Source organism: Fusarium subglutinans (assembly GCF_013396075.1).
Source record: "Fusarium subglutinans strain NRRL 66333 chromosome Unknown NRRL66333_c0000018, whole genome shotgun sequence".
In the NCBI taxonomy this organism is placed as follows: Eukaryota; Fungi; Ascomycota; class Sordariomycetes; order Hypocreales; family Nectriaceae; genus Fusarium; species Fusarium subglutinans.
In genome coordinates, this window is record NW_023502081.1 from 251,263 (window position 1) to 264,014 (window position 12,752).

The 12,752-nt window shown below is 48.5% G+C and overlaps 5 protein-coding genes across 5 annotated transcripts; 3 read left to right on the forward strand and 2 right to left on the reverse strand.

Moving 5' to 3' along the window:
• Positions 1-219: 219 nt before the first annotated feature.
• FSUBG_2094 (Zn(2)-C6 fungal-type DNA-binding domain protein) lies at positions 220-2,521 on the forward strand (the record flags this gene model as incomplete). Its single annotated transcript, XM_036679831.1, has 5 exons — positions 220-615; positions 664-1,921; positions 1,967-2,267; positions 2,321-2,408; positions 2,462-2,521. 5 exons carry the CDS (start codon positions 220-222, stop codon positions 2,519-2,521), a joined length of 2,103 nt encoding a protein of 700 aa, XP_036542370.1.
• Positions 2,522-3,022: 501 nt separating this feature from the next.
• FSUBG_2095 (uncharacterized protein) lies at positions 3,023-3,709 on the forward strand (the record flags this gene model as incomplete). Its single annotated transcript, XM_036679832.1, has 1 exon — positions 3,023-3,709. One exon carries the CDS (start codon positions 3,023-3,025, stop codon positions 3,707-3,709), a length of 687 nt encoding a protein of 228 aa, XP_036542371.1.
• Positions 3,710-3,794: 85 nt separating this feature from the next.
• On the reverse strand, positions 3,795-5,633 carry FSUBG_2096 (gamma-glutamyltransferase; the record flags this gene model as incomplete). Its single annotated transcript, XM_036679833.1, has 3 exons — positions 3,795-5,121; positions 5,169-5,343; positions 5,393-5,633. The coding sequence occupies 3 exons, from the start codon at positions 5,631-5,633 to the stop codon at positions 3,795-3,797; spliced, it is 1,743 nt and encodes a 580-aa protein (XP_036542372.1).
• Positions 5,634-6,068: 435 nt separating this feature from the next.
• On the reverse strand, positions 6,069-8,366 carry FSUBG_2097 (heterokaryon incompatibility (het-6OR allele); the record flags this gene model as incomplete). The annotated part of the gene is made up of 1 exon (XM_036679834.1): positions 6,069-8,366. One exon carries the CDS (start codon positions 8,364-8,366, stop codon positions 6,069-6,071), a length of 2,298 nt encoding a protein of 765 aa, XP_036542373.1.
• Positions 8,367-8,818: 452 nt separating this feature from the next.
• Positions 8,819-12,262, forward strand: FSUBG_2098 (uncharacterized protein; the record flags this gene model as incomplete). Its single annotated transcript, XM_036679835.1, has 1 exon — positions 8,819-12,262. One exon carries the CDS (start codon positions 8,819-8,821, stop codon positions 12,260-12,262), a length of 3,444 nt encoding a protein of 1,147 aa, XP_036542374.1.
• Between the last annotated feature and the right edge of the window lie 490 nt (positions 12,263-12,752).

The following is a 12,752-nucleotide window of genomic DNA, read 5'->3' on the forward strand; positions in this document are numbered from 1 at the left end:
CACGCATCACACAAGCACGAGAATGGTCGTCTTGCGGTAAGCAGGTAGGAGGTAAATCAAGTCTCCAAATTGGCCGGTACAAAAGACCGAGTCTAGAGATCACCGAGCCCCCGAATATGCCGAGCCGAAAGAACATAAGATGTTGTGCTCGGCAAATTATTTCTCTCAATTCCCATACTAAATAATTTCCTAACTCTCAGGTTACTCATATCCGCCGCAATGAACCGATTACCGAACACTTCGCAACGTGTGGTTAAACCAGGGGTGAAGAAAAGACGTCCCCCACTGGCCTGCATTCAGTGCTATCAACGCAAGCTTAAGTGCGGCAGAGAGCTCCCGTCTTGTAGCCGTTGCTCAAAGGCCGGAAATGCCGATGAGTGCGCCTACCGTGGGGACAAAGGGCGACGCACGTCGGTTGACGGTCTGTTGGGCGATGGTCCCCCAAAAGGGGCTGATGGTGCGGCAGCATCTACCCGTATGAAGGGTTCGTCAACAGGAACACTCGACAATCATGTAGCCTCTGCCATCCAAGAAGTCGATATGACACATCTGGAAGGGCAGGGGAACTCCACCAAATTCTACGGGTATAGCTATCCCCTGAACCTTTACCAGCAGGTATGTTCTTCCTTTTTCTAAGAGTTATCATTCCCTTACTAGAAATAGTTCACCGATCTTCGGGCATACATCGTGAAGATCAAGATCCAATATCCCTCCATCAACTCCCTTCGCGATGAGATTTATGCTCCATTCAACGATAAGCATCGACATCGCCCGATCTCAAAGCACGATGCGCTGGAGAATACTTTGAGACAGCTAATACCCACAAAGCCAATCATGGATATACTGGTTCAGACCTATACCGAACGCTATGAGATAACGCATCGAGTTCTGCACATACCAACATTCATCATCAAGTATAACGGCCACTGGGTTGATCAGTCCACCACTCCTGTCCACTTTCTTGTCCAGATGCTTTTAGTCGCTGCTACTGCTGCAAGCTGTCATCCAGAAGTATGTATCGATGTATTCAGCCACAAGACAACTCACGATCATGTTCTTGGCTGGGTCGAGGTAGCGGAAGCATGGCTTAGTTGTCAGTCAAGCCAACCCCCTCGTTCCTGGGACATCCTGGTGAGCCACTGCCTTTTGCTGATTGCTAAACGTGCAAACTTTATCAAAGAGGGCTCCTTTTGGACCTCTTGCGGGACATTAGTCCGGTGGGCCATGGCAGCAGGATATCATCGTGAAACTGTTTCCGCAGCCAGGATACCGCCATTCTGTCGAGAAATGCGTCGAAGATTGTGGGTGACAATTGTCGAACTCGATCTCCAGGCATCGATAGAACGTGGAATGCCCCCAAGTGTCCGAATAGGAGATTTCAACATCAAAACACCACTGAATATCGACGACAAAGGTCTTGAGGAGTCCCTGCAAGGCCCTTCAACCGGCATGCCAATTACTACAATGACGAACACTTCTTTTCAAGCACTTCTCTATCGATCCTTGCCTGTGAGATCAAGGATATGCGCCTTGATCAATGGAAGTTGCGAAGAGGTCGATTTCGACAAGGTCTTAGAGCTAGAGGAGGAGCTAGGACAGGCACTTCGAGACATTCCGGCATGGGATGACACCCAAGCTGATCCACGACAGCGTCAGACCGCAACATACATAAAGAGCATGCTAGGTATCGTTCTGCACCAGTATATGCTTTTACTGCATTTCCACTTCCTAGTCCAAACTCCCTCCTCACCTAAAGGTCTTATGTGTCGTCGTGCGAGGTTAGAGGCTTCTACGAAGATCCTCGACTACTATCAGCGACTTTTGAACGACGAGGCATTGCCAGAACAGGCATGTAGGACAGGCTTAATCCTTGCAGCACTGAACATCTGCCATGAAATGTACCTCAATATTGGATCTCGCGGTAAGACTACCTGTCATACCCCTTCCGTAAAATAACGAGTGTCAGCTTATACTTATGAAGCCTACGATCAATCAACCATCACGATCTTTCCACAAATTTCAGCATTCCTTATCGAAAATGTTGAGAAAGTCTTGGATATTCTCGAAAAGCGGATCTCACTCACATTCAACGGCTTGAACGAATATTATATCATGAGTATGACTATTGGTTTGATCAAAGGCAAACTATGGCCAGAGTCGGCCGCGAAATCGGACAAAGAAGCTGGAGAGCGAGTAATTAAACTGTGCGAGCTGATTCACACACGTCAAGTAGCTCTTCGACAACAATTGCCATTTTCTGAGGCTTGGTAAGTATGTCCGTTCGAGAGGCACTGAGTCACCCCATACTGATAAGTCGTAGTGATGATGACGGCTCATGTGGGAATCAGCTATCAATCGATGCGAACTATCTGAGTTCTGATATTATGACCGATATCATTAGCTCGATGGTATGTCAAATCGAGTGGAGTATTCGTGACTTCTGCTAATGGAAACGACATAGCTTCCACAGGACTTTGATTTTATCAACGACAATCTTGATCTCACTTTCTTCCATGCATAGCACAGGTTGTTTATTGCGGGCCAGTCTTGTCGGTTCCCCTACTACTACTAAAATTGCGTTAAAAAAACTAGTTCTCATTCATTCGTCTACCCTCTTTTATCTCAGCTGTCAAGCTATTTCGTCCATGTAAGTCTCACGACTTGGAACAGCCTTGAACAACAGGGACGCTTCTATTGGTGGAAATTTGGTAACAAGCTCAATTACATCTAAAAGGATCGGCACTCACTGTTGAATCACGTCTTTTGCTTCCCGAATGATCGAATTGCATTACATGCTGGTACCTAAACTCAATGCAGTAGCATATCCGCTGTCATACACTGAAGATGATAGGATCGCATCTGCTCATCTCGGCACATCTACCCCCGAAGAGGGAAATTAAATATGATCAAATCGCGAATTAATATGACAAAACATATAAACAAAAACCTATAAAATCGTGGACAGTTGCCGAATACTCGTGTTCGAGAGTCAGTGGAAATAATCCCCCCTTAACAGAACAATATGCGAAGTCTTCTCCTCTACCCTCTCCTCGCCGCTTCAGCCATGGCTGAAAAGCTTCTCTACAGAAATACCTTCAACAGCACCGACGCAATCTCAGATTGGGTAGCCGAAGGCCCCGTCAAGGCCACAGTCTCCAACAACACTCTCGAACTAGCTGCCCCGGGAGACTTTGTCTACTGGGTTCCAGAAGTCTTTCCCGAGCGCATCCGCATCACCTGGGAGTTTTCACCCATCCAAGAACCAGGCCTGGCTATCATCTTCTTCGGCGCAGCAGCAGCCAAGGATGGCGGAAGCATTTTCGACAAGGATCTCAAACCCCGAAACGGGTCTTACCCGCAGTATCACTCTAGCGATATACGAACGCTGCATGCTTCGTACTTTCGGCGTCGATGGCCTGAGGAGAGGGCTTTCCATCTTGCGAACTTGCGGAAGTCACCTGGGTTTCATCTTGTTGCGCAGGGGGCTGATCCGCTGCCGAATGTGGAGGATACTCAGGGTGCTTATTACAAGGTTGAGGTTATTCACGATAAACGGGATGTCAAGTTTTCGATTAATGGGTTGGAATTGTTTTCATGGGAGGATGTTGATAGGACGACTGGGCCTGTAGTTCGTGGTGGACGGATTGGCTTCAGACAGATGAATCCTCTTGTTGCTCGATATCGCAACTTGGAGGTATGGAAGCTTTAGAGACCGGGTTTATGACTTCTACAACTAGGTAGATAGATACTAGTTGTAATACTACCTTGAACTAGAGATTTGATGTCTGAACTGTTCAAGTTGAGAATCCTCCTGAGTTGGCCTGTCTAGGCTCGCCAGCAGCTTCAAATGTGCCATTCAGCAGCCTCCTCAAAGCCTGAGCAGTGCTCTGTCCAGGTGCAACCCAAGTGACATTATTTCCAATCTCCTTCAAATAAGCAACTGTTGAGTTGTCACAAGCATATTCGAAAGTGACTTGTCGCGGCTCAAGCTGATCATGCAGACGAGGCGCAGCCAGGGCATCATGAACAGTCATGTTCTTCTCCAGCGCGTTCAGAACCACCTGGACAGTAGCAGTGATGATACGACTACCGCCAGCAGAGCCCGTCACCAACGAAACCTTTCCATCAGGTCCTTCGACAATGGTGGTGCTTATACTAGAAAGAGGGCGTTTTCCAGGTCTGATGAAGTTGGCCTCGCTGGGAATGAATCCGAAAGCGTTTGATTGTCCGGGGATACTAAAGTCGTTCATCTCGTTGTTCATGATAACGCCAGTTTCGGGAACAATGACTTGAGAACCGAAGTTGAGGTTGATCGTAGTCGTGAGGGAGATGGCAAGGCCTGAGTTGTCCATGGTAACGATATGTGAAGTCCCGGGGGTGTCTAAGCTTTCAAGACCTTTAGGATCGTAATCCTTGACTGCAAGAGCACGCCCATCTAGTTTGGCGCGGATCTCCTGCGCGGTATCGTTGGAGTACATCTCAGCCTGATACTCGCCTAGACCTTTGACAAAGGTTGGGTCGCCGAGATTACTTCGCATTCCGTAGCCGAACTTGAATGCTTCATCGAGGAGATAAGCACTGTCGTTGACTCGTCTAGGATCACCGAGGAAGTCATAACCGTCTAGAACGTTCAACGCAGCTACTACTACGGCACCGCTTGAGGGGGCTGAGCCGCTAGTGACCTTTCCACCACGGTAGTTTATCTGAGACGGCTCTCGAATCGCCACGGAATAGTTCTTCAGGTCATCTGTCGTCATGATACCCTTCTTCTGCTTCAAAGTCCTGATAGTCGCATCGGCAATGGATCCTTCGTAGAACGCACCGGCTCCCTTAGAAGCAATGGTCTCGAGCGTATCAGCATATCTCTTCCGCGTGAGCTTCTCGCCGAATTTGACCAGTCTTCCCGCAGGTGCAAAGTCAATTGCCCACGCTGGATCACTGAGCAGAAAGCTTTCGTTCTCGGCCTTGCTGTATGTCATCTTCATGTACTTGAGAGTGTCGTTGTTGACTGGAAATCCATAGCGGGCGACGTCAATTGCTGGTTGCACGAGTTTCGACCAAGGGAGATGACCATAGCTCTTGTGCAGATGTTCTAGACCTCTCAATTCGCCAGGTACGCCACTAGAATGCTGTTAGTCATTGGCGTAGCACCGGAAGGTATTTCATACCTCGCTTGTCCTCCATAAATACTGGCGTTCACGTTATTCTTAAACATATTCTCCGTAGCTGCCGCAGGCGCCGTTTCACGAAAGTCAACAAATTCGTAGGGCACGGATTCATTCTTGCCATCGGGTTTGTGAATGAGCATGAAGCCGCCGCCTCCGATACCAGAATGATACATGCCTGTTTTTATCTCAGCGTCAAGCGGTCAAGAATAGCCTGGAAAACTTACCGACTGTCCCCACGCAAAGAACAGTGGCGACCATGGCATCGGCTGCGTTGCCGCCCTGCCTCAGAATGTCGATACCAATTGTCGAACATATCGAGCTCTCACTGGCAACAGCACCGCGGCTGTTGCTGAATTGCCTGGTCTCTACTGGTTTCGTTTGGGGAGGATACTTCACATCGCATGGATGGCCATGACTTTGCGCAATTAGGCTCAGCAGAGCAACCAAAGTGGGAAAACGAGCCATTGTCAGCAATTGACTTCGTTGCGTTTAGTTAGTCCTTGGGAGAGGCGCATCGCTCGCTTTTGTAGCTCAAGATCGTCATGACGATCGTCATCTTCAAAAAGTGCCGTTTACTCCGCTTAGATAATATTTAGTTGAACCATCCATGGTTACATGCAGAATAGTGTCGATAAGAGGTGCAACCCGACATCGTAATCTTGCTGATGTTCAAGGCGGGGTATGAGTCGGCAGTGATAGAGCTAAGCCATTGAAGTAGGGATCAGCAATCTCTGAGAGCTTTTAAACCTTGGTTTTTAACCAGCTTCCTAATAGAGATTTTGAGCTGAGAATTAATTAGTTATGATGCATGAATGACAAGAGTAAGGGAGTGTATTGAGATTCCAGAGTAGCATCCATGGAGTCGCGATGGGTCAACAGTCTTTTCTGTCGCAGCACATATCAGTATAATCTGACATCTCTCTCGTCATATTCGCCCTGTATCGCCTCGCCGTTCATAAGTCCGTGGATATAACATTCTCCTACTAACCGACGTCCATTCAGCAGTCGCTTCCCTTTTCTCAAAACAAATGGCACTGCACCGCCATTGAGGACGTATATCTCATCACCAGCTTCTGCCAGGAGCGGCACGAGACCAAGCATTCCCTTCTCCGTCTTCCCAATCTGGTACAAAGTGTAACAAGAGTATAAGGCCTTGTAATACGGAAGGCCTATAAGTGCGACAAGTTGTTCCTTGGCTTCCTCGGCAGGCGATGATAATAGCCAATTGCATAGGGCGGGCATTACATGCCATCTGGAACCTAGTCCGGATCCAAAATCTGAAGACACGGGGCCGAATTGCTTCGTCTTGTTTGCCACCAGCATCCGCCACCATACATCTTTAAGTGACTCGCCAGTCAAATAATAATCAGAAGCTTCTTCAAGTTCTGCAATAATGTCATGAGATTGTTTAAGACGATATATCAGGCCATGTATGGGGCCGTGTTTGACGTGGCCACCGCCGACCCAGCTCAACTTGTCGACGAACCTTCCTCGAACTGTAAGGCAATCGTCCTTTGGGTCATCACTAACCCACGGTACGCACTGAGTATCGCCAGCAGCGGCATACAGCCCGCCACTGTTCAGGCCCAAGCTGTCGTAATCAATTTCGTCGCCCGCGGAGGCGAACTTGGTGGTCCAATCAGGGATCCAGGATGGAAACCGCGAGGATTGAATGTTCAACCGGGCTTGGTATAAGAGGTCCATACACTGGCCCCTGCGTACAAACGCTTTGCCGAAGCGCCTAACTATCTCGTCAAATGTACAAGAGTAGTCTGCGTGGAAAAGTTCGTCTTCATTCGCGCTGGACAGACCAAATACCGCGAACAAATGATCGCGAGCTCTGGTAGCTTTGCTCCTGTCACATAGCGCGAAGAGATCAAGAAGAGGTACTTCGAGCCGTAGTCTCAGTTTCGGATCCATCTTTCTCGCCAAGTTGAACTCCTCTTGTTCCTCAAATACCATTGTTCCAGGATTTATGATCAACATTCGCATACTATCATCATCTGAAACGCGTAAAGTGTGTAAGAGTGCAGATCGCCGGTACTCGCACATCATGTGCATAGCTTGCGTTCCCATGTGCGTTGCTGCGTCATTGAATGCGTTCGGTATATCTGGAACAACCGAGAAGGAGAAAGTCATGTATGCGTCGATCGTAGCGACGTAGAATACTGACCAACTGACCTCCCATTCACCACAGAAGATGCGGACATCCGGGGAGAGGACAAATTCCTGAATTACCCACACGCGCCGAAACCACGGCCTCCCCCAGAGCTTGGCTAACGCTTTCCACACAGGATTCTCTAGGCCGGGAAGCTGATATTTGTCGAATACCTCCCTAATAGGAGGTTGGATCATTCCAACATGTCTCAATGCCTCCATTGCATGTCTACCGTATAAGCGATAGAGAGACGAACTAGCCCTAGCAAATTGAAGTAACAGGTTTCCGACCATCTCGCTTCCATCGGCTTCGCGGCCCAAATACACCAGTGTACAGCCAGCAAATGCATAGATCTCATTCATCAATGCCACCTGGCTCGCTTTCTCCGCGCTGTCTGACTGGTTGATACACACCGCATCCGCCCAGAGCATACGAGATTCTTCTTTCAACCGAAATCGATGCAATGCGTAAAACAGAGAAGGCGTGATAAGAAGAGCACCGCGCTGTGTTTCTAGTTTCTTTGTTGCATGACCATCCTCCCAAGCGTACGAGACTGCTTCATACTTTCCGACTAGATTCGAATCCAATGAAGCATGTAAGATGTCAACTCGGAGAGGGTCATCGCCAGAACCGGGGTGCAGCTTAATCAGGCGGATTTCACTACTGTCAGAGCTATTCGACAGAGGCATGTACGTGTACTGTTCCCGGTTTGAAGCACGGACAAAGAAAGCATAGATTGCCTTGCAGGCGGTGCGGCCGATACGGAAGAAAACAATGACGACCTGGAAATCATTTGAGCTGCCAAGGCTACCCATCCATCGCCGGGCACGCGGGATCACATAGCGAACGAACAGGGGCCCAAGTCCGGGAATGAAGAAGGGTTCATCCCTTAGCAATACTCGCACAAGTCGCTCGCGTATCGAAGGAAAACCGAGAAAAAAGAGAATCATCATGACAGAGGCATAAGTATCGATGATGAAGCCAAAATAGGGCCCCAGAAAGGGCCGAAGAAAAGGGAGCGCAAACCCGAGGATTGACATTATGTGCCGAGCCTGGTTGTTGAGTTATATAAGTCTCCCGCTTCAAAACAGAATCTCAGTACTAACCTCTTGCTCTGGGGACTTTTAGGCGGAAAAGTACACTCTGGAGTCAGCACAGAATAATTACTGCCACATAACGTACGCTAGATATGTTGAGAGAAAAAGGAACAAGACCCAAAGCCGAACAAGGCGGGCGGCTATTTCATGTGTCAGGCCTCCAAACCCGCTAATGCAAACGGTGCATTTAGGCAGTGTCTCTAGGGTAGCGCCAGAGTCTACCTCGCCGCAGCTTGATTTACTACATGCACGAAAGTACAACGAACCAATGAAGTCAAAGTGCAAATATTGGCCTTGTGATTATTCTTGCATCAAACTTGGGCGCCAGAAAGCCTTTGCCCCGTTCCTTTTCATCACCGAAACCCGTTCCGCATATAAAACCAAAGTCCTCAAACATGGAGAAAACGTCAACGAACCGCCAAGGTAGAGGAGTCCCTGGGACTTCCGTAGCCGGGAGCAGCTATACTCCTCCGAAAGCCCTACTGGAAGGGCTGATCCAGAGTTACCGCGACACGGATGACCCCGATCAATTGGAACAGCTTATCCAGACTGCACGGCAAATCTTGGAGGCATCGGTCAAAGCCGATGCAAAGCTATTACACACGCTGGCTTGGGCTTTGTACATGAGGTACAAGGATGTGGTTGACAATTTTGGTGATCTTGACGAAGCGACGAACCTCGAACGCAGGGCAGTCGAATCTTCACCCTCAGATTCCACAGACCGCCAGAGGTTTTCGTACTGGTTAGCACTGCAGTTAGGGGATTGTTTCTATCACACTGGAAACGTGAATGATCTAGATGAAGCTATCAGATTGATCCAGGGGTCGCTAGAAAATGTCCCCGGCGAATCCCCCATGAAAGCCGCACATCTGGCTAATCTCGGCATCTTGATGAAGGAGAAGTATTCTGTCCTCGGAGTCGAAGGCGACTTTGAAGGTGCCCGTGAAAGCTTAGAAACAGCTGTCGCATCATCTTCAGAAGATCACAATACTATTGCGACCTGGCTTGAGAAATTAGCGGACTTGTACGATGTAAAGCACGGCAAATTAGGGAGGCTAGAGGACCTCGAAACTGTTTGTCGCCTGCGAAGAGACTCGCTATCGGCGACGGCAGACGATCGAGAACGAGATAAACTAGCTCGGCAGATTCAACTAGCAAGGACGCTCTACGAGCTTTTTGAAGAGACGAGGACTCTGAGCGAGCTACGGGAATCTATCAGACTAACTCGAGAAGCCGTGGCTGCGACGCCAGAAGACGACCCTGAGTGGTTGGATCGACTACGAAAGCTTAACGTTACCATATACGTTCTGTACCACGAGACGGGCGACTTGGAGGATCTCGAAGAGGCAATTCATGTCGTGAAGCGATATCTTGAGAAAGCTAGTAAAGATCATCTTCGTTGGTCAGAACAGCTCAGCAACTACTCTAACTACCTCGATTCTCTTCATAGTAGGACTGGGGACTTGGCTCATCTCGATGAGGCTGTCGAACTTGGTAGGAAGAGCTTGAAAGACATACCAAAGAACTCTCCCAACCTTAGAATTGTTTTAGGTAACCTTTCGATAGCACTCTCGAGAAGATCAATGATAAGAGGCTCCATGGTGGACCTGGAAGAAGCTGTTTCCTATGCCAGAACTGCGTTAGATGTAACACCTGATGATCATTCGTCGAGACATATCCAGCTGCATAACCTAGGTTCCATACTTCTGAAGAGGTTCTCGAGGAATCAAGAGAATGAATCGGATCTGAACCAAGGAATCGCGCTCTTGAGGGAAGCTTTGACTTCTATCTCCAGCACTAATCCTGAGATTGAGAGCATACTATCCCGCCTAGCTTCAGCTCTTGACACGAGACACGATAAGCTAGGGTCCTCGGAAGATCTCGAAGAAGGTATCGAAGTTGCTAGGAAAGCCATTTCTGCAATGGTAAATCCGTACACTGAGCGGCCCACTTCAATCAGTACCTTGGCAGCTCTCCTAAAGAAGCGGTTCAAAGTTGGAGGCCCCATGGATGACATAACTGAAGCAATCTCGATCACCCAAAAGACGTTGGAATCGATGCCTGAGGACTCTCCATTCAGGACAGACCTTTGGACCACTCTCGGGGATCTTTTCGCCGCCAGGTTCAGTAGAACATGGGTCAGTGGTGACTTGGATGAGGCAGTGCGCAGCTATCGGTGTGCGGTGGAACATCCTACAGGCAATACCTTAAGGCGCATAATTGCTGCAACATCAGTGATGCCATTGTGCGTGAGCCTGCAAGAGGCTTACGATATAGGGCGGACGGCCATTGACCTTGTACCTGGCATTGCCGCGGCTCGGTCACTCGAAATCGGTGATAGACAGCATCTACTCAGCTTTTCAAGAGGTCTCGCGGCTTCGGTAACAGGTGCTGCTATTAGGCTTAACAGGGATCCGTCTGAGGCACTAGCAATTCTAGAACAAGGACGGGGTATTTTAGCATCGTCACTGGATGATATACGAACAGATATAAAGAAGCTTCAGCAAGCGTTTCCTCAGTTAGGAGAGAGATTCCTGCGTCTTCGCGAAGAACTCGAATCTTCTACTGGTTCGCAGTTGAGTGACGAGCCTAGAGAGGACCGAGGTTTACGACGGCGCAACGCTGCCGAGAGCTTCGATGATCTTCTAGAGGAGGTACGAAAAAAGCCTGGATTTGAGGATTTTCTCGGTCCTCTCACCACGGAACAGATATGTGCTGCAGCTGCTTATGGTCCCATCGTGGTCATCAACAGCAGCTGGATGGGATGCGAAGGAATAGTCATCGAGCGAGAGCGTATAACATCAATGATTTTTAAAGATCTGGACGACGGCGAGTTGATGGAGCGTGCAGCGGGTTTCGACCTCGGAACCTCTGATGTGCTTGAGTGGCTTTGGGATACTATCACGAGCCGTGTGCTCGAGGTGCTGGGTTTCAAGGAGACACCATCGGATCAACAGGAATGGCCTCACATTTGGTGGATACCTACTGGGCCGTTGAGTAGGTTCCCACTTCATGCATCTGGACGACATCGAGAGCGATCTGGCAACACGGTAATGGACCGAGTGGTATCGTCATATAGTCCATCTCTGAGAGCTCTAGTTCACGGACGTCGACAACGTGAAGTTGCTACCGGGCCCAGCCATGCTCTTTTGATAGATGTGGAGCATACAGATGCTCACCCTCGTCTACCACAAGCACGAGCAGAGGTAAAGGTGGTTAGTGAGATCTGCGAGAGTATGGCCATAAGGCCCGTTTTGGATGTTCAGAGCAAACAAGATGTGCTTTCTTGCCTACGAGACTGCAAGATATTCCATTTTGCAGGACATGGATATACCAACGGCGACGACGCTTCCAAGAGCCATCTTTGCCTAAGCGACACCAGCGATCCCCTGACAGTTGGAGATATCTTGAAGTTGAACCTGCACGAAAAATCACCCTTTCTGGCATATCTTTCAGCATGTAGCACCGGACATGTTCAAGATGACAAATTCATCGACGAGAGCATACATCTTATCAGCGCGTTTCAACTAGCTGGCTTCAGACACGTTATTGGGACTCTATGGAAGGTTAGGGATAAGCACTGCGTTGATGTCGCGCGAGTTACGTATGAAGCTATTAGAGAAGGGGGTATGACCGACGATTCTGTTTGTCGCGGGTTGCATAAAGCCACGAGAATGTTGAGAGATGCTTGGCTTGAAAGCTTGGATAAGAAGAGGGAGTGGCTTGGACAGGGAGATGAGAAAGGAATGAGAGATATTATTCCTTATGATGATGGTGAGAGGGACAGAGATGTGGAGTTTCCGACTTATTGGGTTCCTTATGTTCACTTTGGTGTTTAAGAGATTTTTTAGAACTTCTCTTCTAAATCTTACATTATGTTAAGCCTACAGTGTATTTTCTAATCTTATGATTAACCTGTAAATTTATGATTGTTATTACCTTCTAATCGTTTAGTCGTTCGGCAGGGATCGGATGGCACGATGGGTATTTATGGATCTACAGCGGAACGCCTGAAGCTACGTGGGCATAGTGGGCGTTTCTGGGCGATGAGTAGGTTCACATAAGTACTGTATGAAGCGCAAAGTGCCCTTTTCTCCGGCCTCGCTTTCTTGCGCATATGTTCTTGATGGCCGCCATTGTTATCGTCGTTGATGGAATAATTAGGCAGTGACAGGATACACATAGCAAACCCTTCTCTGGTCCATTAATAGTAATTGCAGGGATAATAATTTTGCTTTCGTAATAGTGTACTGAGGAAGCTGTTTTTGGCTACTCTGTGATAGTACTGGTTACTGATCTGCTTCTTGTTTTGGGTTAGTTGTATGCCTT